This window comes from Maniola jurtina, chromosome 2 (assembly GCF_905333055.1).
Source record: "Maniola jurtina chromosome 2, ilManJurt1.1, whole genome shotgun sequence".
Taxonomy (NCBI): Eukaryota; Metazoa; Arthropoda; class Insecta; order Lepidoptera; family Nymphalidae; genus Maniola; species Maniola jurtina.
This window is the reverse complement of record NC_060030.1, coordinates 12,935,211-12,957,115: the sequence shown is the minus strand read 5'-3', so window position 1 is coordinate 12,957,115 and position 21,905 is coordinate 12,935,211. Positions and strand designations below refer to the sequence as shown.

At 37.1% G+C, this 21,905-nt stretch overlaps 1 protein-coding gene across 2 annotated transcripts; it reads left to right on the top strand.

Annotated features, from left to right (window-relative positions):
- The first annotated feature begins 871 nt into the window (after nucleotides 1-871).
- LOC123875158 (PAS domain-containing serine/threonine-protein kinase) lies at nucleotides 872-20,840 on the top strand. Of its 2 annotated transcripts, XM_045920845.1 has the most exons (22): nucleotides 872-1,016; nucleotides 1,224-1,326; nucleotides 1,521-1,609; nucleotides 1,794-1,945; nucleotides 2,464-2,609; nucleotides 2,978-3,151; nucleotides 3,744-3,863; nucleotides 4,312-4,495; nucleotides 5,310-5,437; nucleotides 5,661-5,889; nucleotides 6,621-7,349; nucleotides 7,625-7,798; nucleotides 8,629-8,798; nucleotides 9,586-9,697; nucleotides 10,272-10,447; nucleotides 11,070-11,210; nucleotides 11,720-11,919; nucleotides 12,784-12,917; nucleotides 13,713-13,850; nucleotides 15,562-15,657; nucleotides 16,095-16,243; nucleotides 16,432-20,840. In XM_045920845.1, exons 1-22 carry the CDS (start codon nucleotides 985-987, stop codon nucleotides 16,582-16,584), a joined length of 3,729 nt encoding a protein of 1,242 aa, XP_045776801.1. In that variant the 5' UTR covers nucleotides 872-984; the 3' UTR covers nucleotides 16,585-20,840. The 2 variants fall into 2 exon arrangements, with proteins under 2 accessions (XP_045776801.1, XP_045776809.1); XM_045920853.1 differs by lacking the exon at nucleotides 15,562-15,657.
- The last annotated feature ends 1,065 nt before the right edge of the window (nucleotides 20,841-21,905 follow it).

The window sequence follows — 21,905 nt, the reverse complement described above, 5'->3', positions numbered from 1 at the left end:
TGTTTCGGTCCAAATTCAGTGTTCTAAAGTTCTAAGTCTAACATGATTTCCAATAAGTCTAAATTATATAAAAGGAAAAGGTGAAAGATTGACTGACTAACTGACTGATCTAGTCGCGGCTGGTGGAATGCTGCGGCCGTGACTAGTTACCTCCCCATCGGCAATACCGTATCGACAAACGATTTAGCGTTGGGCAGCAATCGTTTGAAGCCACGTAGAAACAATCTAGGGATTTAAGTATGAGTTACTAAAATGTATGAGTTTCCCGCGTATATCTTAGATCGTTTAGTAGTTACCTTACCATTACTACTAGGTACGTAAGGTCTCAGTCAAGTCAAGAGCTAATTAATTTTTGCCTGAAACAAAAAAACAGCTTCTGACCGCGGGCTGGAAAATTATACCGACTCCAAACCAGTCATAATTTAATAGCAATGTATTTTGTGTTAACATTTGCTAATGACATAATATTATTATACGTAAGCTGAAATGCTGAAGAACTGATAAGAGAGTGCAGATCTTCTTGGGTTGACCTATAATTGGGCTTTTAGTGTTTTATCAGTAGGTATGCCAAGGAGCATGGAGTGGGCCTCGAAGCATAGTCTCCATAACGCTACGAATGCTACGCTAATAAAAAGAGAAATATTTTTTTTAGTTTTGAAAATAATTGCTAGATGGCGCTAAACTAATTAATTCGTTAGACTAAATTATAAATGATAAACAATAAAATGCAATGGACTAAAATCATACTAAATTATTGAATGTTTACCACAAGTTTCGTCATAATTTAATTAATTAATCATTGAAAGTTAAAAAAAGCAATAACAAAACGTTAGAGTCTGTGGTTAGAGTTTTGACAGCTGATTTCGGTTTGTTTTTTGTTTGAAAATTGCAATTTTTCTTGTAACGGCAAATCTTGAAAATACGCAAATTGAAACACGGAAACTTACTGAAATTGTTTAAAAAGTTGTTAATTCGTGTTAAGCAATGGAAATAGGCAAATTTTCAAGCCTAAACAGGTACAGTAGCGTGTGAAATAACTTTAGAAGTACGCGAAACAAAATTTGAAATGCCGCGCTTTAGCTTATTGATTTTCTTATAAAAATAACTCAGTGGGATGTAAATAAATCATCAAGCTACAACAGTTTACGGCTTACCTTATTAACAGATATACAATATTAATTTTTCACGTGAAACAGTCTAAAATCATTCTTTTGTGAATACAGCAGCGCTGCTACCAACACAGGCGATCTTACTCCTCAAAAGCCTAGATTAGGACGATTTTTGGATATTTATTCTCCAGAACACCTTAATTTGACACCAAAACCTGTAAGTTTTTCTTATTTCTTTGACGCTTTACAGTATATTTATTTGAAAAGAGTTATAATTGCTACTAAGGTACTATTTGTTTCCTCTTTTGATAAGTACCTATGTTTTAAGTGCCTATAGAAACCTTAAACAAAAACTTAATTGAATTAAGGAAATGCAGTAGTAAAGTTTATTAAATATCATTCTGATTACAGAAAGACAAGCTTGCATTCAACAAATTGACAAATGATAATACTAATATCCTCACACCTGAATTATACTTTGATACCAATGACAGGAGCAGGTAAATCTTTTTATATTATTGATTATTTTTAATGGAAGATAGTCTTGTGCTTGATGACAATCATGTCTGATGCCCTGATAGAAAGTGACGATGAGGTCATTGCTAAGAAATATGAAGTGAGAAGAAGATCGAGTAGTGATCAGCAGGTAAATGAGAAAATTGTCACTAAAAAACTTTTTTCTAGGACTGTCAAAGCGAAGCATTTCCAAAATGCCTGGAGGCATCGTTCATTTGAGGGCAACCAGAGCTTTCCTCGCCTGAAACAGAAGTTGAGGCCTATAAGTATGGATCTTGAGACCCCAAGCAAAGGGAAGCCACCAGTTGATTTAGTAAGAGGTAAGTAATTTACTCTTGTCTTCACTCAGGTAAAGGTAATTTAAAATAGCAATAATAGATATATTTTTATATCTTAACACTGAGTTCAAATTTTGTTATATAGGCAAGAATGTACATTGGAACAATATGTGCATAAATTACTGTGCTATGATATGTCAAGTCATATCAGCAGAATGATTCGCTAATTCGGTGATCAACACTGATTATGATAGCCACCAAGCTCCAATGTCTATGATAACCCATTTTATAGCTCCTTGCCAATATTTGTGCCCACCAGATACAGCAGCACTTTCATTGGAATTAGAGTAGCTTCCTCAGGGTTTTTCCTCTTGTCTAGGTGGATGCTATGTTTATGCATTATAGCATGGCAGTAGCAGATTGTGGAGATTTGAGTCTGGTCAAAGTCCTGGAACTGTCTGTAGATATCTGTGTCCTGGACCTTAAGCTATTTCAGGTTAATGTTAAGAGACATTTGCTATGAATTTATAGGTTCTTAATTTAGGCAACATACTTTTTAGTGGATGGACCGAATGGGTTACGTTTCAACACAAGTTTGGCGTCCGGTGATGTAAGCGGCGCTGCCACACAGTCCCAAACTGATCGCTTACAACAGTCCATTAACCCTAGCAAAGCTGTCTTCACCATCGAACCAAATACCTCTAAAGTGAGTATTAATAATATGATCATGATTTATGGATCTCTCGATTCGGAGAAGGATACTCCAGTCTTTTTCTAATACCACATCTTGTTAAGTAAATAATAGTGTGGTTAATTCTGTTGTACACAACTGAACTGAACTAAAATGGCTCTTAATGTAATGCTCTGCCTCCCTGCAGAGAAGCACTACATAGCTCTTGAATTAAACCTGTCGATTTGGTTTATAGATTGTGCACAACAGATTTGTCAGAGTGGAAAATATTTTGATGAAGAATTTATAAGTAAGCATCACTTACAATACTACTCTATATTGGGATATGAAAAAAAAAACAAAAGCTCATTTTAATAAAATATTTATATATTGTACTTTTACAGATACTTATAGTTAATAGCAAAGCATGCTCTTTGCTTGGTTATTCATCAGGAGAGCTGTGTGACCTTCGCTTCTCGGATCTTCTTCGAAAGAGAAGCAGCAAGACTTTCAGCTTACATGAAGCAGAAGACGGGGATATATCTGAGGATGGAACCATTATTTTACTTAGTGGAAAGGTACACAAAAATTTTTATATGCATCTATAAAAGCTATAATTTTATCTAAATAAAAATTTAATTATGAAAAATACAACTAAACAAATATTAAATTACCAAAAAAAAAAAATTTATGAACTACAGTACTTAGTAAGAAAATTACACATCAAACTTTAAAAAGAAATAATCAGCAGCATTAGTCTTGTTGAGCGTTGGCAGAGTGAACTAGAGCGAGGGAGCTCTCTGTTTGATCCTGAATCGAACGATATGTAAAATATTAGGATACGGGTGATGTGAAATGAAAGAAAAATAGGGCTACCTGCATCAAATGTACTAATATTTGACCACTATTTGATGCCTGCCAGTGATGTTGATGCCTCAAAGTTTTGTTAGAAGTTCTCTAACTGTGGTGAACTGATCTACAATGACATTTTGTCAGACTCAATAACAAAGATTTGAAACAGAAGGTGTCACTGAAACTGATAGTCTTTATCTTTGAAAAATTACACATCTTCCCTACTGGGTATTGTAATTTGAAACTAGCCTAGTATGTAGTCAAAATAATATGAAAACAAACTGCCTGTCTAGAATACAGAAATATTTTTGTTTCCAGGTAGTGGAACTTCTATCGAAAAATGGTGGATCAGTACAAGTATCTCTTTGGATAAGACAGTTGGACAATGACGGGCCATGTTTGGTTGTGGCAGAACCGGTTATGTGTAAAAATGTTGTGGTGAGAACATTTTTTTTTTTTTATACATATTATGTTGTTCTATTATATGCAAGCTTGTTAAAGCAGCGGTCTGGTAGTCTTATAAGTTTTGACGAGTGGCAGTTTGGAGACTGCTTCTTCTAAAAATAATTTTTCTTAAAAAGCCATACAATAACTGTGAAGGATTGCAATCAATGGGGTGGCAGGCCGGGTAAAATGTCATGAGCCCACAAATCAAGTACCTAGACTTGATTTTGGGGGTGCCGAAAAGTATGCAAATATGCCTCCCATGGGCAATTTTGTAAACAACTTGGCGTTCGCTTTATTAGTTTCTCAGTTTTTATTCCTATGAAAGATAGCCCTTGACTGTGATCTCACCTAGTGGTAAGTGACCATGCAGACTAGGATAGAAGCAGACTAACTCGGAAGGGGTATGGCAGTTTTCATTAAACCCACACCCCTTTTTCAGCTAACAATAGACGCAGACTCTGGTATAATAGTGTCATGTGACGGCGATGACGCAGCCTTGCTGTTCCAAGCGGAATCTGCAGATAAACTTATAGGGTTGCCCGTCGTGTCTCTAATACCTTATCTACAGTTACCGGCATATGAGGCACCTATACCGAAAAGTGTATCTAAGCAGAAGGCCACTGGTAAGTGAATTTTTTAGGATTTCGTAGTAAACGGAGTGGACAAAACTACGTATGAGTTCATAGACAAACATCTAACCTGTCTGTCTGTCTGTCTGTGTATCACAGCTATTTCAACTATTATGCCCCCACTATCAGGATTTGGAAATGATTCGTAATATCGCGAATTGTGTGGCTGCCGTCGATTGTGTCATAGCCCAGTAATTTGGTCGTCAAAAAGGGGCTTATCTGGAAAGTTTTCAGAAAGTTATGCAAATTGGTGGTTTTATAGATTTCGATGTGCTCTTTCCGAATTTTTATTTTGCCACCTCGTACCTTTGCCGCTCGCGCCGCCATCTTGGAAAAATGGCGCCCAAAAACAGTTTTTTCACTTACTAGTTTTTTCACTTTAGTAGAAACTTGTTACTGCATATTACAATATGAAAAATACTGACACAAAGAAATCATATCAGGGTATTTCCTGATTGCGAAAGTGTGAGACGAAAAAAGTGTCACCTCCTCAAGTGATACCTTGCTAAATAGCTATTTTAAATTCATTATGTAGTTTTTTGGACAGTTTTCTAAAAAAATCTCCCATTTAAGAAATAAAGATCTCCAAAGTATTTGACAATAAGCAGGAGTAAGAAACCTTATGCGTCTTCTAATACTGACCCTTACTTGCCCAGCTTTGCTCAGGCCTAACAGTCTAAAATAAATCCTTCTTATTAGAGGTCTATGTATTATAGTGAATCTACTTGCAACTAACATTTCAAGCTTTACGTTGTTATGTCAGTTAGTTAGTTTATATTATGTGTTCTGTAAAGATTTATTATTTCAGGACGGACATTAGATGGTGGCTCATTCCCACTGTGCCTTTGGATATCAAAACCGAATAGCATAGAACCTGTGACGTGGTCGTCTATAAAGACTAGCAAAGACAAGCCAGTGTTTATAGTTAATGTCAGGGTAAGTCACAATCACAACTTAATTCAATACATAAATAGCTACCTGTTATAAAACTAGCTTAGAATAGTAAATAAATAAATTTTTAATTGTATAGACTAGCGCTTGGCTGCAATCAGACCTGCTAGCAAGTGATGATGCAGCCTAAGATGAAGCGCGCTTGCCTAGAAGTTGCCTATTCACTCTAGTAAAGGTATTAAGGTGGTTTACGTGATTTCATCACCAGGTAACGTACAACGTAAGCGGTCTGCTAGTGGTGGACGAGAGCGGGGTGATAACCGCGTGTAACCAACACTTCGCCATGCTGATGTTCGGCAAAGCGCAGGCCGAAGTGATCGGACACCATATCGAGGACGTCATACAGAACTTCTGTCGCGAATCCGATCTGGTCAAAGTACAGGACAGGAATAGGAATATGACCCTATCGCCAGTCAACAACGAAAATGATGACTCAGGTATGGGATCCATCACAGCACACTTAGGGTGATCAATAAACATTGAGCTATGCTGCGCTGTGCTGTACACAGCTATACAAATTAGTATTAAGACGGCTAAGGTGTAGTGAGTAAGATATTGTTAAGATAATTTTGTATATGGTTTAGATTCTTCTGGGGTATAGCTAACAAGTAAGCTAACTTTCCCGTGCTATGTTTTTCTACAAACAACATTGAGCTGCGCGGTGTTATGTGCGACTGTGACAACGTGATATGCACGCGTACAAGTGCAAGTGAGATAAACGGAAGATAGCGAGTTGGGCAATGAGCGGTGGGCGTGATCCTTGCTATGCGCAGCGCAGCAGGGTTTCTTTGTTTCGCCATTATGATCTTAGAGGAGCGATAAAGCAGCACCGCACAGCGCAGCATAGCTCAATGTTAATTGGTCACCCTTACACCAAGGTCTGAAACATGTATTCTACATGTATGTCGAAATAAATAACATGTTTTTTGGTGTAAACGAGGTTATGCTGCCTCGAAGAAGCTAAGAAAATTATTAACTCGTTAATCGTGAGTCCACTATGGCTGCTGGGTCTGGTCTACGATTCAGCTAATATATCAAACATTTCCTCAAAATTTTCCAGGAGCTCTTCAAGGGTTCTTTTAAAAACTCCTCCAGAGAATCTTTCCCTTTATGAACATTCATACCTGTTTAAATCGGCAGTTTCAAAAACCTATTAAAATTTTGATAGCTTCAGACACAGACGAAGATTCGTGCGGCGCATTCAACGGCAGCCAGAAATCTGCGTGCATGTCATTAAACGTGCAACAGTCCTTACTGTCAACTACACGAGAAAAGTCATCGAGCGCATTATGTCTCGACAAGTCTTATAGTTTGGTCACACATACTCCAACACCAACACAGGATATGGTATCGAGTTTGAGCACAACTGAACAGAGAAATGACACGTCAGCACTTCCTGACGTCACATCCGGTATGTCAGGAATGTCTATTGACGAAGAGAACTACTGTCAAAGCAGCATATCCAAATCAAGGTCAGAGAATATTCTGCGATCCGAACAGAGCAACTCAATCAAACAAACGCCATCGAAACAAAACGAAAAATCCGACTCCATTTACTACACATCACAGCATTCTCAAGAAGTCACCCCAACTGGCAGTTCGTCCAGACTTCGATTAAACGATTCGTCTTTGCGATTATCCTTCGATGCTGCGAAATACAAATCGATCAAAGTCAACATCCAAGGGAAAGATGATAAGAGTAGCATATCACTAGATTTCTGTGACTCGAACGAAACTAGCGCGGATTTTCTTACTCCCATAAACGAATTGCCTCCTTCGGGATGTGAAATCGAAGATTTGCCGAAACACAACGGAAACGATGAGAGTATCGAGAGTTTGAGTAATGATATCGATTTGGAAACTCAAACTGAATCTGCTCCGAGAAAAATTTATGATGGTAAGTTCTACATCACTCATTTTACCTTACTTTACACACTGTATTGCCACGACAAAGCCGAATGGCAGCGCAATTTAACTAGCACCAAAAGCCAATCATGACCCCAATAAATTTCAAAACTCCAAACTCTACTCTGATCATATAGATAAGATTGTTTACTGAAATCCTTGATCAGCAAAGCTATTCAGGCTCGGGAATCAATCTCACTCGGGATTTCAATGTAATCAAAATATTTCCGTCAACCGAACCATTTAATAACGAGTATTATCCTACAGACGAAGGTCCCGAAACCCCATGTGCCAACAAACGCTTACTCCGAGCGCACGTAACGACGTCGACTCCCCAACAAACACGTAACAGCAAATCCGACCAGTGTGACGCCAACGACTGTGGGTACAAGAACGGCACTTACCGAGGCGTAGCGCTACATAAAGATGGAACAGAGCTTAGTGAGTATCACACTTCACACTATCGTACTAATATTAAAAAAGCGAAAGTTTGTGTGTCTCTGTGTATGTGTGTGTGTGTGTGTGTATGTTTGTTACTCTTTCACGCAAAAAACTACAAGATGGATTTGGATGAAATTTGGAATAGAGGTAGATATCCTGGATTAGCACATAGGCTACTTTTTATCCCGGAAAATCAAAGAGCTCCTAAGGGATTTCGAAAACCTAAATCCACGCGGGCGAAGTCGCGGGCATCGGCTAGTAGAAAAATAAAAGTGAGCTATATCCAGATGCAATAGTATTATAAACCTTAAATTAAGGTTTTCAACTTGTATTCTTGTTTCTTGGTTGTGATTTGTTATCTGTTATGTTCAAGTGTCGTTTTGATTGACTTCGCTTCACACTCACATCAGAAGTGAACTTTTATATGGGGACGACTTTTCGGGTCCCGCACGCAAATAGCAAATGCCCAAACAAGATATAAAATTGACAGCAAATTTATGGCATAGATTAGTATATATGTATACATCTATGGACTCTCGTGTAACGATAAGTGTGTGTTTAAATATATTCTTGAAGTCCAAAACTATTGCCATCCATGATCCAATGCGATTATTAAGACACCGAATCACGTACGAACTTACGGGTACGGTAGCAAAAGCTTTCCTTGTTTCTTACTCTCGCACTCATGTGCGTGTACCTTTGCATTGCACGGTTTGTTCACCAGGTTTGTAAATAAAGAAGAACATGTATACTAAAGTGCGTTCATCTGTAGAATTTTTGGTCTGTTTTGGCGAAAATGTAGCAATTCTAAGCTACAACATTGTTCACAGGTGTAGTGTACACTGTGTCGAGTATGCAGCTGGGTACGGGACGCACGGTGCGTTGCGTGTGGCTCGGCATCCGGCGCGGCGCGCAACCCGACGCGCAACTCGACCTGGCGCCCAGACACACCACCACAGCGTCCAGCCTCGCCTCCACCGCCGATAACTCCCTAGTCCTCGTGAGTGTTTTTAACCCCCGACCCAAAAAGAGGGGTGTTATAAGTTTGACCTGTGTGTCTGTGTATCTGTGTATCTGTCTGTGGCATCGTAGCGCCTAAACGAATGAACCGATTTTAATTTAGTTTTTTTTTGTTTGAAAGGTGGCTTGATCGAGAGTGTTTTAAGCTATAATCCAAAAAACATTGGTTCAGCCGTTTAAAAGTTATCAGCTCTTTTCTAGTTTTCTTGTAGAAAAGAAGGTTAGATAACCGTTAGGTTCATAATATTCAAGTGTCAATTGACAAATGTCAAGCTGTCAAGATGGACGTTGCCTAGATATACATAATTATTTATATGAAAATGATGTTTTGGAAAACTCAGATACTTTGGATTGTAGGCGCGGAATAGTCCAAGAAAATCGGAACAGCCGTTGAAAGTTATCAGCTCTTTTCTAGTTACTGTAACCTTCACCAGTCGGGGGTGTTAAAATTTTTTAATTTACACTTGTTTCATAATTTATTGACTAGCGCTTGGCTGCAATCAGACCTGCTGGCAAATGATGGCGCGCTTGTCTAGAAGATGTCTATTCACTCTTAAATGAACTGTTTCCCTTCCTTGAACCCTTAAGGGTTATAGGTGTTATCTTAAAAAGAAACTGTTGCCAAAATTCTAATACTCAAAATATGAAGTTTTTTATTTTCTGTTGGACATTATTTTCGAAATTCAAATGCCATAATTTACTCATTACTATTAAACTTATATTCAAATTCCATAATGCTGTCTTCTTAAACCTGTATTTTATTACAGGGTAATAAATCGGCCAGCAGCAGACCACAGTCTATGTCGCTAGTGAGCCAGTGTGGAGAGGAACAGATCGCAGGAGAATATAACAAGCATTATGTTACCTTGAAACAAATTGGTGAGACATCTACTAAAAACTTTACACCCCTCAAATAATTATGTGTATTTGTATGTCAACAAACATGGCATTTTAGTTGTGATAGCAGACAGATCGATTTGTTTGCAAGATTTAAATTACAATTGCACAGTTCATACATAATTATTTTAAAGTGAAGCTTTCTTATGAATAGTTTGGACCTAAACGACGATATATGAATCTCTACGATTCTCAAATCACAAATCTCACTTCTTGCAAAATGAGAGCGTTTTTATTTTTATTTACAAAAGGATAATAGCCTCGATAGCTCAACGGTTGAGGAGCCGACTGAATTCCGAAAGGTCGGTGGTTCAAATCCCATCCGTTGCACTATTGTCGTACCCACTCCTGGCACAAGCTTTACGCTTAATTGGAGGAGAAAGGGGAGTATTAATCATGATTAGCATGGCTAATATTCTTTATTAGAAAAAAAAATCGAATAAAATACAAATCGATTACTTTCGAAAATAGTCATCCATGGGAGTGAGCAAGACAGAGTGCAGCTTCACTTGTGTCGGGTGTCACACGACACCTCACGGTTTTTTTTTTCATTCAGGTAAAGGTGCATATGGATGCGTAAAGATGGCATACCGTCGATCAGACCGTTTGCTGGCCGTAGCAAAATTTATACTCAAGGAGAAAGTAGGCGCCGCATTCTGGACTGAAGGACCAGACGGGCGTCGGTTACCGTTGGAGCTTAGCTTGCTGATGACCCTCGAACATCCTAATATTGTGAGTAAACCACATTTATTGGTCAAAGATTTGAATACTGTTACCTCCACCTAGGGTTGTTAATTAGTTGCTCCTCTCTCAAACTCTCTTCCGAAGTTTTTTTTTAAATATTTTTAACCAATATGAGTAAAAAGAACATTATTGATGGAAAGGGGGTTGGACGGTGGGGCAGACAGCATAATTTATCATTCATTCGTTAAACCAGTTATATGAAGGAGGGCAAAAGTGTAAAGTTTTTTAAATAGGTTATGTCAGAAAACACGTTTCATCATCCCTTCATTCGGCTTCACGTATCTGCTTCTGGCTTCTGACAAAAACACTCTAGGGGTAGAACAGAAAAGACTGCTTAGATTCAGGGTGCTCAGACTTCATTCATAACTTTGAGAAACCCACCCCAAAAGACATATTAGACTTCATAGAGTCCCTGACAGACATCACAACAGTAAGTTACTACTTTAGTTAAGTTAGAACTATTGTACTATTTCAAGAGTTCAACGAATAGGAAATGTCTGTCTGTCTGTCCTTGTATTAGCTAAATTTTTCTTTATTATTTAGTAGGACGATATAGCTTTCTCTTTCGGGTATTTATTGGCTGTCTTTACCGAAATCTATTTTCTTATAGGTTAGCGTAATAGATGTATTTGAGAATGACAAATACTTTCAAATGGTAATGGAGAAGCACGGTGCTGGTATGGACTTGTTTGAGTTCATCGAGCGACGCCCTCGCCTCGACGAGCCTTTACTAAGCTATATTTTTAGACAAGTAAGTAACTATCTCACTTATCAAATCATACTCATTTTCTATTTCTATTAAAATAAATAATTGTTTGTGAAGACTTTTGGACGCTTGTTTCTCAATTGCATGTATGAATGTTGGTTACTCAATTACTGTACTGCTTTGAATTCCAAAGGGTTAAGACAAATCCACGCAAATCAAGTCACTGGCAAAGGTCAGTCTTAAATATTTGATTTAACAAAATAATGCATAAATGTTAAAATTTAATGTAAAATAAATTGGCGCATTATGTCACAGTATACTTTTTCAACCAATTTGGTGTACAAAATTGACCTAATAAGTATTAATAAAAATCCGGTCCTTTTTTTAATCGCGGAATTCGTAAGGACCGAACAGATTACAGTTTTTTTATTCAATATAGGTAAGCGCTTGACCAAAATCACACCTGATGGAAAGTGATGTGGCCTAAGATGGGGCGCGTTTACCTAAAAGACCCAGTTTGTCACAGAGTAGTTTGCATAAATTTATATTTTCAGATAGGTCAAGCAGTGGAATACCTCCATTCGCACAACATCCTCCACCGCGACATAAAAGATGAGAATGTAATAATTGACAACAAGTTCCACGTTAAACTGATCGATTTTGGCTCAGCTACTTATATGAGCAAAGATACTTTGTTTTCAACTTTCTACGGGACGACGGAGTACTGCAGCCCAGAAGTTTTAGCTGGCAACAAGTGAGTATACAAATTTATTTTCATTTATTAGCTGAAGATTGAAAGATGATTAGTGAAATCGTTCTGTTATTTTTAGCTTTCTATGTCAGTTTCGACTGTTTGAAATATATCGTTTGAATGAAAACTATGGAAATCACTCTCGAGCTATTCTGAAAAAAACGAATCCAAGGAACACGAAAAAAACAAAAACAGCTCGCGAGACAAAACTAGCAAACGCCCTAAGTGTAGCGATTTTCATATTTCTATCCACTTTTTTTTACTGTAATGACGATTTTGGATGTTTTAATTCTGACATAATTTGAAATTCCTTGTGAAAGTTTGTTTTATTAACCCCCGACCCAAAAAGAGGGGTGTTATAAGTTTGACGTGTGTATCTGTGTATCTGTGTATCTGTCTGTGGCATCGTAGCGCCTAAACGAATGAACCGATTTTAATTTAGTTTTTTTTGTTTGAAAGGTGGCTTGATCGAGAGTGTTCTTAGCTATAATCTAAAAAAATTGGTTAAGCCGTTTAAGAGTTATCAGCTCTTTTCTAGTTTTCTTGTAGAAAAGAAGGTTAGATAACCGTTAGGTTCATAATATTATGTCAATAGACAAATGTCAAGCTGTCAAGATGGACGTTGTCTAAATACATAATTATTTATTTGAAAATGATGTTTTGGAAAACTCAGATACTTTGGATCGTCGGGGGTGTTATAAATTTTTAATTTACACTTGTATGTCACCCATTCATGAATCTGAGAGAGTAATATTTTGAATTGTGTAAGTTTAAGCATATGATGCGGTCATTTATACAGATTCGATTTTTGTTAAATCTCATTGTGACTTCATTATGTTTACAAAATGGTCCATTTACCATTGTCAGGTACGCAGGCCCCGAGCTAGAGATGTGGTCGATGGGGATAACGCTGTACGTGCTGACGTTCCTCGTTAACCCGTTCTCCGACATCGAGGACATCATACAGGGGCCGCTCAGCCTACCGCAGCTAGTGTCTGAAGGTAACCTTTAACACGCCCACACACATGTACGGTCGGCTTCAGAATTCGAGTAGCAATTCCGCGAAACAATTGCATCAAACACCTGTCGCACTTATGACCTTTTTCTATAAACACGCCACACACACCTAACGCATGTGTGTGCCACGCGATTATGACCATTGAAGTGCCAAACGAATTACGGCCTTTGTCTGTACGTACGCACGCTCGCACACACATACGCAATCCGGACACATTTGGAACTTATTAATGTTAAAAGACATGCTCATGAGTAAGGACCTTGGACGGATTCGAAACTCCTTGTGCGTCCCATTCCCTATTACTGAGAGTTGTGGCCCCTTCCACCGAGGATCCTTTTGTGAACAATGTGGCGCCATCTCCCTCGGTTTTTTGCAACATGCTTCATGGACTTTGCTATCAAGAGTGGTAAGGATTTGATCAGGGTTCGATACTAGTCTCGTCTGGCGTTTTCCGATAACTCACGTGAGTTTTAGCCGTTTATTTAGGTCAATAAAGACTATAAAGTCTGAATTCTAATATTAGATATTAAATATTCTTCTATTCTAAAGGAAAGAGACTAACTCTTTCCCTTAGAAAGCCATAGGTAACATCTGGGAATGGACAGGGATAGCCAACTTATGCGTTTGGCGAAAGATAGGACAAAATAATATGACGAGATCTCCGTCAACCTCCAATAGTGGAAAGGCAAGAGGAATAGTTTATAATGGATATCACTCACGACAATTAAAACGCTGTAAAGGTGTTAAAATACTTATTTAATCAATATTTTTCATCCAGATTTAGAACAGCTGCTTCGCTGGATGCTGTGCAAGGACCCAGTGCACCGATGCACGGTCGCGCAGCTGATGTCGCACCCGTGGATCCGGCAGCCGGTTGCCATCAACAACTACGTCTTTCAGGACATCGTGGATTGTGGTTAGTACTTTTATATTACTCGTCAAACTAATCGCTCACTATGAGACGAGCCGCAAGCAAATACAGAAGACTTCCTACCTATACTAACATTATAAATGCGAAAGGGTGTCTGTCTGTCTGTCTGCGACCTTGTCACGCCCCAACAGTTTAACCGATTTTGACGAAATTTGGTACAGAGTTAACTTATATCCCGGGGATTGATATAGGCTACTTTTATCCCGGAAAATCAAAGAGTTCCCAAGGGATTCTTAAATAGGTAGCCATGCACTTAACCGATTTGCATGAAATTTGGAACAGAGGTAGCTTGCGTCCCTGAATTGACATAGGCAAACTTTTTATCCCGGAAAATCAAATAGTTCCCATGGGATCTTTAAAAACCGAAATCCACGCGGACGAAGTCGCGGGCATCCTCTAGTAGTGCATAAATTTTAAGAAAGGTCTCTTGCACTATGTGTCAATTATTGTCAAAAGTACCATTTTTATTCATTATTACAATCGCAATTGTTGTGATTGTCTGAATTTATGGTAATTTTATTGCATTGTAGCCAATAGTGAACTAATGCCGTCGAATCAGAGGTGATTGCGGTCTAACACTGTAGCTCATTTTACCGGAATTAAACCGTAATGTGTAAATAATTCGCCGCATGCGATTCGGTCTGATATAATATGCTATTATCATAGACATAATACGTAACATTTAAAGTAAAAAAAAACATTCTTTTAATTTTATAATTGTAAATTAGATATGTATATGCTTGTCTAAAACTATCTATTTGTACTCGCATTTTATATACTTTTAATGAAAACGTACCATAGTATGACAGAAAGGCGCAATGTTTCAATTTATGCTAAACTCCAGGTTCAATATTCCAATAAACAGAGGTTGTATTCTGATATCTATCATTATTATTTAATACCAGTCCATTGTAGCTAAGTTAGGCATGCTAAACTTTTAAAAGTGTAAAAACAATGGCATTACTTTGGTTGAAAACAGAACTTGAATTAAATTGACAGTACAAAAAAAAAACATTCTGGAGATCCACTAAAAATCTTTGTAAAAATCGTAGTAGATGTAAAAAAAAGGAGTAAATTTTTATTTGGCTGTTTAGTAAATCCCTTTTTTTTTTTCAAAAGGCAAAAACAAGTTGTTGTCCATAAGCCTGTTCAAGTCTTACCAATATAATTGTTTTGTGTGCAAACGAATTAATGCCAATTATTGACTGAGGAATGTAATTTATTTAATGTACATCAAACATAACATTGCTTTACCATACTTAGGGCCGGCGCACATATGGCGGAGCGCAGCGCAGAGCATGCCCGCGAAGTTTTCTAATCGCGTGACACATTACGTGAATTTCTACCAGAGAATGCGTGAGTACGCGCGGGACTGCGCGCGAATACGCGAGTATCCGCACGGATGCACAATTGATTTTAGATATTATTTCAATGATGACAATGTCGATAATATTTTGACTGTGAAAAATGCTCTACGCTGCGCTCCGCCATATGTGCGCCGGCCCTTAGATTAATGTAGTTTGCAGAAGGTCTTATAAGACCTTAACATATTATATAAACGTCTGAGATTAGAGAAATTTTGATTTACTGAAAGTAAAAAATGGTAAAGCAATTTCATAGTCGATTATACATCCCTGTACTAAAGGTTGGAATGTAGCTGCTATTCGTAGGCCATGTAGTGTCGAGTTGTTTCTAGATCGCCACGAAGCGAACCCGGAAATGTACTTCAGCGGGAGCTTAGGCTCCCCGAGAACCGGGTCTTTGGTATCCCTCGCAGATCCTCTCGCTAAAGGTAAATATAAACTAAACCTCCTGTCGAATTTGCCGAGATCCGTGTATTGTTGACCTTAAAAGTAATTTCATTAGCTATAGCTAGCTCATTTTGAAATTTGAAGTAATGTTTTGTAGAGTATGTTTAATGTCTTGTTATTCACTTGGTTGTTTTTGTAATTTAAATTGCTTAATTACGTAATCGAAATCGTTATTTTAATTCCGTAGAAATATTCCATATTTGAACAGGATTCCAAGAAGAGTAAAAATTTTTTCGCATACATTTCATACAAATGAGATAAATAGATTTTTTACAATTACTTTCGACCTCATTAGAGCTAGATTAGGATTTGATATCTCATCTAACTCATCCAATTTAAATTGCCGGCCTAAATGCCGGCAATTTAAATTGCAAAAGACGAAAACTACTATTCCAAATTACCAAATAAAATTTTTCAGAACGATCAAACCCTTCAGAAGTGGTAGTGCGTTCGAGCGACAAGAACATTTCGCGCGATGAGCCCAAACGCAGCTCTATTGCTCTACACGCACTGTCGGGCGAACGAGATGCCGCTTCTGACAACTACAGCTTGCGCTCTTCGGCTGACGTAAGTTTGCATACATTTCGGCTTTAAAAGTAGGGCTTAGTACCTAACAAGAGAGAGAAAGAGAAAAGTTACCTGTTGAATTTTCTTACTCATTCTTATGATTTACCCAGATGAGTGAGTGAGACAGAGTACAAAACTTATACTATACTTTCGTTAAGCCTTTTAACAAGCTATACCTCCATTTTCAGATATTAGATATATCATCAAAACCGGTCTCCGAAGCGGCGTTGACGGACATAAGTTCGGACGCAACCGGCCACGCCGCCTGCGATATTGATTATGATTGCGATCCGTACGAATGCGATAGCTGGGATGAGTGCGAGCAGGACAGCTTCTCGTAAACACAGGAGCGGGAGCAAGACAACATGATTCTTTTTTTATTTATTTCTTAATGTATTTGCTTGTACAATTTATGCGATATCGATTATAATAATGATTGCGATCCGTACGAATGTGATAGCTGGGACGAGTGCGAGCAAGATAAGTTCGCGTATACGCACGAGCGGGAGCGAGACAAACTGGTTATTTTTTAGTTTACTTCGTATTCGCTTGTGTAATTTTTTTATAGCATGAATTGATATTAACATAAAGTGATCTGTTATAATTCGGTCCATTATTCTGTTACATATTCGACGCATCGATTTATTATCGATAAAAACTAGTGAAAATATTTAATCGATCAACTTATCCATATCGTAAAAATAATAATGATGGAACCGGTTCCAAAATGTATGTTTATTTTACCCGTTTGCTAAAGGCACGTTACGAAATTTTGTTCCTATAATTCCGCCCTCGATCCCAAGTTTTTAGGCAAGTTTTGCCGAAAATTTTAACTTTACATTAATTCAGATTAAGTTAATTAATATTAATGCGTAGGAGGCCATAATATACATAAATTTTACATGTACCAATTTATTTCACAGTGTACCTTTAGCTAATATGAGGCTTATAGGCTTTATGTATGATAAAATTAAATTAAAATTAATTGACCAATTCTGTAGAATTATTAAATTAATATTAAGTAGTGAATGGCTATTTCAAATCTAAACATTTTTAATAGAACATTTGACTAGGGTCAAGGCATATTGGCGCAAAGTCGAAGCGAAGATATTCATATTCATTTATAATGCATTCCAATATTATTCACAATGTTTCGTGCCAATAAAAAAAATGAATCAAAAATGTCGGCATTATTTTATATCTCTCACACACAATGCCTGTGTATTAGTGTATGAGTGAGACGGAACGATTAACGTTTCGTTTCTATTAATACTAGTGTAATTATTTGTTGTTTGAATTAAACGCGTCTGTTTTAAAACATTCCTAAGTTATAGATAAACAATTTAGAAAAGTCGGGTTGCGTCTAATAATTCCATTGAAGTTTCAGTATTAATATTTCTAAATGTTTACATAAATAGCTATAGAAAATTGATCTCATTACAGCATTTACTAGGAATTGATTGGACACCTTGCTTAATACAGAATAGGGTATTGATCTGTACAAATAAAATGATGTGATATAGCGGTAGTTTATGAAGCTAGAGTTCATTATTACAAATTTAAAAAAAAAAATGTTTTTTTAAATTATTTTCACTAATACCGAATTTTAGCCCATATACCTACTACCGCTAAACAAAACATCATATCATTTTATTACTACAGTCCAAGACCCTTCTTCTTTGTCGTGTCACTCTTGACAGAGCGGTCGTGGTCATCATGAAGCAACGTCTTTGAGGGCAGATGTTACACGCCTCACGAGCATTGGCCACTTCTCCCTGCTGGCTGACAGCCTGGTACACTCGTGCAAGGGACCGCTCACAGCAGATCTAATTTGGTCCCTAAGACCCTATTAATGATGATTAGATATAAATGTAGTGATATTAGTATCATAAAAAATAGGTCACAATCCTCGAATAAAACTTTCCTACAATTTTTATACCTTTCACACCAGTACAGCTTTAGTAACATCTTCATTCATGTACCTTCAAATTTTCACAGTTTAATATCGTCATTATAATCGTCAAAATCTATTAATTCTACAGAGCCTTTGCATATCACGACATTTTTGCACCCTGTCAACATATTTGAATACGTGCACTCGTGTTTACGTGTACAAAAGTAAACAATGATACTGATTCCAGAGTAGTCGCATCCTCTTCTTACTAATGTATTATGGAAAGGACAGACACATTTTGACAGTTTTAAATGTAATTTAGAGCTGTCAAACCTCGTGACTTTTAGCTGCCATTCGGAAGCCTATTATATATACACTATGCACTAAAATTTAGTCTTAAAATGTAAAATTCATGTTTCACCCCTTTTTAACCGACTTCAAAAAAGGAGGAGGTTCTCAATTCGTCGGAATCTTTTTTTTAAATTAAATATATTGGAAAGAAACAGTTGCAGATACTCTACATTTAGTTTAGAGAAAGACAACAGATCAGAATCGGCGCCAACATATTACTAATTACTATGAGATGTAACATCTTACTCAAACCAATGCTTTAAAGCTCAAGTTCGTCTGTACATCTATATCCAAAGGTCCAAGAGTCATTTTATGAAATTAAAGTAGTGCTGGTTTTTTTACTTTAAATCGAGGACCTTTAGGTCTGTTATACTCTGACATTTATTTAGACGCTCGAATTCAATCTCGTACCATACTAAGCATACAGGCTGCGATGTATAGCATTTGTAGCTCAGTTAAGTTACGTAGTCTGCTTTCAAAAGGTCAGCGCGTGCAAAGGCTCTAATCGAACAAAATTATTCAATTTTATGATTAAAAAAACCCTTCGACAATAGCTTTGCTCTATACTATAAGAATGTAAGTATGTGCACTTATTTGTGTACGAAATTGATTATTAATTTACTAAAATTAAAAAATTAATTTTAACTTCTTAACCATGACTTAAATACTATTTTACATTGACTCCAACATTTTAACACATTTACTTATGACATTTAAAAATTTGTATAATAAGCATTGTAGCAAGTAACAAGGAATTTTATATCACTAAACAATATTTCAGGATTTGCAAATTGTATGTATATTATTGTTATCATTTATCCTTGCATTATAGGAAGTAGTATAATATTCTTTATTATTAAGGACACCTTTATTCTTATGATTACTGCTAATGTTCACTTGTAATTAGGACTTTCGAAGCACTACTAAGTTTCTGGTGCAACTATCTCATTGTCAGTGAAGTTGTAACAGTGTGTAAGTCAAACATGTCTCCTTTACAGGAGAGTGATAAAATTGTAAAATATTCGTTAGCAACCCTTGAAATGTATAATATTTTGCAAAGGAGTTAAAATGAAGTTATTGGCGGCCAGCTATCTCCTTTCTGATTAGTCGGAAATGAAAGCGGGTAAACTATCTTCATCTAATGGCATTAAAATGTTAAAAACCACCAAAAATGACTTACGCACCATTAGAACTTCACTGACGCTATGAAGACAACTTTAACTTGCATAAATCTCAATTATTATGGACGGGCAAGAGACTGGAAAGTTCACCATCCCTGTCCCTTGATTTACACACAGTTAAAGTTAACTTGGAAAGTTACGCTCAGTGTGCTTAGTATGAAATTTTACATCTCATCAACATTGATAGAATTCGAGGTTCGAGATACTTTAGCGTTAAAGTAAAATGGACCTTAATTGCCTTGTTTTAAAGCTCAAGGTCGTCCATACTTCTACAACGAGCGCTCCTAGCGGAAACATTGCTAAATTAAAACCAGTTATACTGAGTTTTCTACTTTAAATCAAGGTAATTTAGGTCCATTTTACTGATATGTTTCGATTTCGAATTCTATCCACGTTGGGTAAGATGTAAAATCTCATACTAAGCACACAGGGCTCGGATTTGTTTGTAGTTGCTAGCTAGTCTAAAAAGAACCAATGAATTTTTTAGAGTAGAAAATATTACATTGTAAATACCATTGGATGTAATTTGTAACATATCTGCGTTGGGTTCAATATTATTATAGAAATATTTGAAATTGTGTCCACACACAATTGTAAGTTAATAACCGCAAGTTTTTATTTAGGGTAACTTTTCACACGACTTTTGAATCGTTGGGCCAAATGCTTGGCGAATATTTGCTGCTTGTGACCAATGCTTTTGACAAGGTTTTATTACTAAAATCAAAGGGTCTTGACTCAATCCGCAAACAAAAGTAATCACTCCGCTGCTGGTGTGCTTTGAACTTTGTGTATTTTATCTTTAACCGCCTCATAAGCCCCAAGGAAAGTTACCCTTACAGCTTTAAAATGGCATAATAAAAATTTAACTATGTTTACTTTAAATTGATAACAAAAAACAATGAAAATGATTAGAGATTCAGATGAGCCAAAACTGCTTTACACTTAACGATAATGTTGAGCAGAATTTAATATTATGATTGTATTAGAATAAATTTATAGTATGGCTTAACCAAGATCGGATGAAAAGTAATTTAACAGTGATTAAATAACTTCACGCAGGCTATATTATGTATTATACACTATCCATGGAAAGAAGTTGGTATAGGGCTATCTCTGTTATGTAATCCCGTACAGATGACAGAGACGAAAATCTCAGTGGACGTTAACCATTCTGAGACACCAACGAATCAAACATGTTTTCAAAAAATATTCGAAATTCAATTCGAAAATGTTTTCAAAAACATTCCAAAAGTAGAAGTCTCTACCTGATACCAGCTAAAAAACCTAATGGGTTGCCAGTTGCGACAACGTACTCTAAATCTTATTTTTGTCTGTTCTTGGTTGAGTGTTGAAAATATAGAAGTATATTTTTGTAGCGATCGTATTATGATTTTAATGTAGTAATTAATTAACTTGATTTATCGTCCGATGCGTCCGTTTATCGACTAGTGCCTTACGGTGGACGGCGGGTTACGTTGCTCGTGTAGGACGTTTTGACTTATGACCATTCATCGTAATAAAGTAATGAAAATTATTTGTTCGTTTTTTTTTCTCCCTAACTTAGGTAAGTAAGGTTCTCGCAAAGCAAAGTTTCCATGAGATTTTTAAAAGCCTACATTCATAGTATCGTGTATTCCCGTGAAAGAAGTCGCGGATATCGGTTAGTTTAACACATTGCCTGCCCATATTTTTCGCCGAGTGCCATCGACACTTATGTGTGACGTGGTGATCCTATGAATGCCTATACTCGGTCAAGCTAAGTTTGCACCTCGCGTCGTTGAAACTTATGTACGATATGCGAACCGCACTAACGCGACAAGATGACCGCGGGGAGGTGACCGGGAAAGTTGGAGAGGTGCCGCATTCCAGCGAGAAGCAAACTTAGCTTGACCGAGTTATACTAGTACCTTTCCCTAGTAAAACATACCTAACTACGTCTCCTGGAGCGGTAAATATCACTGATGTGCGACGCGTCCATAGAATTACAGTGCGTCGTCGGTTAAAAAGTTGAATCGATTGTGATGACGTTTTGTAAATTCTGGAGACGGACATGTTGTACGTCTTCTACATTATTATCTATTATGTAGACTTATTAAGTTGAGTAAATCAAACGCTGAGACGAGGGAATGGGCTACGACTTCAGAACGCTTATATTTATTAGACAAAGGCAAATAAATATAAGTAACTAGTTACTAACTATTCTACATCCATGGACAAAGAAAAGGAACATGATTTC